The sequence below is a fragment of the Monoraphidium neglectum genome (assembly GCF_000611645.1).
Source record: "Monoraphidium neglectum strain SAG 48.87 unplaced genomic scaffold scaffold05679, whole genome shotgun sequence".
NCBI classification, from domain to species: Eukaryota; Viridiplantae; Chlorophyta; class Chlorophyceae; order Sphaeropleales; family Selenastraceae; genus Monoraphidium; species Monoraphidium neglectum.
In genome coordinates, this window is record NW_014007951.1 from 1 (window position 1) to 2,947 (window position 2,947).

The 2,947-nt window shown below is 63.2% G+C and overlaps 1 protein-coding gene across 1 annotated transcript; it reads left to right on the forward strand.

The window, feature by feature from the left end:
• Nucleotides 1-2,470: 2,470 nt before the first annotated feature.
• MNEG_15797 (hypothetical protein) lies at nucleotides 2,471-2,650 on the forward strand (the record flags this gene model as incomplete). Its single annotated transcript, XM_014035732.1, has 1 exon — nucleotides 2,471-2,650. A coding segment is annotated over one exon (180 nt), but the record flags the coding sequence as incomplete, so codon positions are not given.
• Nucleotides 2,651-2,947: the final 297 nt, after the last annotated feature.

The following is a 2,947-nucleotide window of genomic DNA, read 5'->3' on the forward strand; positions in this document are numbered from 1 at the left end:
GGCTTGGGCTGGGTGAAGGGCTTGGACTTGGGGAGGGGCTGGGACTTGGCGAGGGGCTGGGACTGGGCGAGGGGCTCGGACTTGGGGAGGGGGACGGCTGTGCGACCCACCTGCATCAAGAAAACAGGTGGTTGCTCACCGCACATGTGTGCGGCTCCTAGCAGGTCATGTGTGACATCACCATCGCAGGGCTTCCAGCATTGAAATGCTGCTGGCCACCTCCTGCCACTGGTCATCCTCCCTAGACTCACCACATGTCTTTGACGCCGCAAATCCTGTGGCGCGTGCATGGGAAAAATTGTATTTGGGAGTGTGCGGCGGGGTCCATGTGTTGAATCAGCCTCTGCAATATGTGGTGTGAGATGACGCATACAGCCAAGCGCGCAAACATATTCAACCATACTTTTCTGGTACCAAGACATCCTGAGATCAGTGCGTGCTGAGGCCCGGAGGGCCTCGCGCACCATGCAGATGCGTCCCCATTCGGACAGTTCCCCGTGCAGGCGCCCTTTGTCTTGTAGGGGCGCAGCAGCACAAAGCTACCGCAGTAAGAGCCCCCACTGCCCGTGCACAGCTGGGTCAGCGTGGAGCACGGCGCCTGGGGGAGAGCGCGCACACGGTGCGTGTCAGCCAGCGGCGTCAGTGGGGCTGCCGGCTCCGCAAGCACCAGCTGCGCAGCGGAATTTCGCCAACCTGCCACTCCATCCCATGAGCCTGGATGGCTCCAGGAGCGGGCGACCGCGGGATCTTGTAACACTCCTAATCCTATTGCTAATCCTCTGCCATCTCCCGACGCACCATGAGTTTGTCCACATCAGCATGCGTGGCCATGCTCAAGTCGGCACTGCGACTTTGATCGTCGCCGTGCCGACTCACCTGCAGGTTGAGACAGACTTGCAGACCGCTGGCAGCGTCGTAATCGATCGCCACGTTCGTGATGTTGAGCACGCCGGCCGCTTTGCTCGTCGAGAACGAAGGGGTCCGTGCCGTCCCATTGACCGTCACGCCTGCTATGCTGGTGTTGCAAGACTTGGCGACCTCCAGCCCGAGGGCCAGCACCGACGTCAGGTATGTGCCGCCCGTGCCTCCGCCAGAGACGGGGGCGTATGTGTTGGCTAATGTGTAGCCGCTGGTCGCGGGGTCGGTCCATATGTTGAAGCAGGGGTGGGCCGTGCTGGCCCCGGACGCGTAGCGAAGCTCAGAGTACCTGGCGTGGGTTGTTGCCGGGTGTCGGCAGTGAGCATGAGTCGTGCTGAGGTGCGTGATGCGGTGCAAGGGCCAGCCGCCGGCCAGCGCTTGTCGGCACCAGGTGGAGCCGCGAAGCTGCTGCGCAGCAGCTGCATTCGGCCTGGTGCTTTAGTCCTCACCAAGTGCCATCCGTATCACAGGCAACTGTGGGAGTAGGCTCCCAGGGAAAGCCGGCAGTGAACAGTAGGTCCCTCCCGCGCCGCGGCCGAGGGGCGTTCCTTGTCGGCAGGAGCAGCGACGCGCTGTCACTGACGGCATTGACTGCGCTGACCATTGCCACCGCCACCATGACCAGCACAACGAGCGGCCATTCTCGACGCATGTCATGTGTCAGTGTGTCGCAACCCTCTAATGTCTGGCTGGGTTAGGGCGGCATTACCAACGTATGGTCGAATCCACGATGCGGGATGCGCCAGGCAAATCTTCCTTGAAGTTTGTCGCACAATACATGTGCCTTTAACAGCATCATTTCAACACATAAGATAACTTACGTCTCTCGAGCCCTCTAATCAACACAATCAGTCAATCTCCACAGCAGCGCCCTTTCATCAGCCTGCACCCCGTGGCTGCATATACATATGCTACATTTGAATCAAGGCCTCAACGGGGCGCCACGAGGAAACTCTAGGCCGATCAGCCCAGACCAAACTTATACCGGGATCGCTCCAAGGGCCCTGAACGGGGGCGCCAGCAGAGGCGTAATGCGTTCAGGATACATCAGGTTATCGGACGGGCCGGATGGGGATGGGCCGGGCATCGCCTCGCCCAACCAGCCCATCGCACCACCAGCGGCTACGCCTGGCGCGCCAGGAACTGCGCCCATCGGACCCGCGCCCGCGAGGATGCGGCGCGTCAGCCCCGCGCCCGAGCAGCGCACGGCGGCGATCCGCAAGCGCCCTGCAGCGCTGCCCATCCGGAACGCGCCCACGCCAGGGCAGGTGACAGGTGTCCCGCGCGCGTCCAGCAACCGACCCCAACCGCACACGCCACCCATGCTAGATCGCCCCTAGCAGACACAGTCTGACACGCGAGTTCACCATCGGCCGTTTGACGTGATGAGAAAATCCAAAAACATCGCGATCTTGCCACTTTCAGCAGCAGTCGGATCGCTGCGCTGCAGACGACGCCTCTCTGGCGCACCCCTCACCTTGCCTACCCCCCCACCCCTCGGGCCGCGCGCGCGCGCACGCACACGACGCCACAGCCCCTGATCCTCCGCCAGAAGGATAAGACAGTGCTGCTGCCCGGCGACGCTGGCCCCGGCGCGGCCGAGGCCGAGGGGGACGGGCCGGCGGTCACCATATTTGAGGACCTGGATGATGGCAGCCTGGGCAGCAAAGGGCGCGTCACGATCTACTGCATATCGGGTGCGCCTGATGGGTTCAGGGTTCCGCGTCTCTAGGCACGTCCCATAAGCGTGCAGGCACAGCTGGCGTGCCCCCACGGCCGGCAGCCGCCTTGGCGGTCCTCAGCGCGCCCGGGGACGCGCCGCGCCGCAGCTACGCTCTCAAAGCGAGGCGCTGCGCCCCCATCTGCCGCGCGGCGGGCGCGTTCCTATTGACTGCATCCAACCTGCCTCACATACCCCGGAGTTGGTATGGGTCATGAACTTCTGTGTCGGTCCCCCACAATCCTGATGCCCCCAGAGGCCCTGCACAGAGCGGACCTGGAGGCGCTTCTGGCCAAGACACACCCCCAC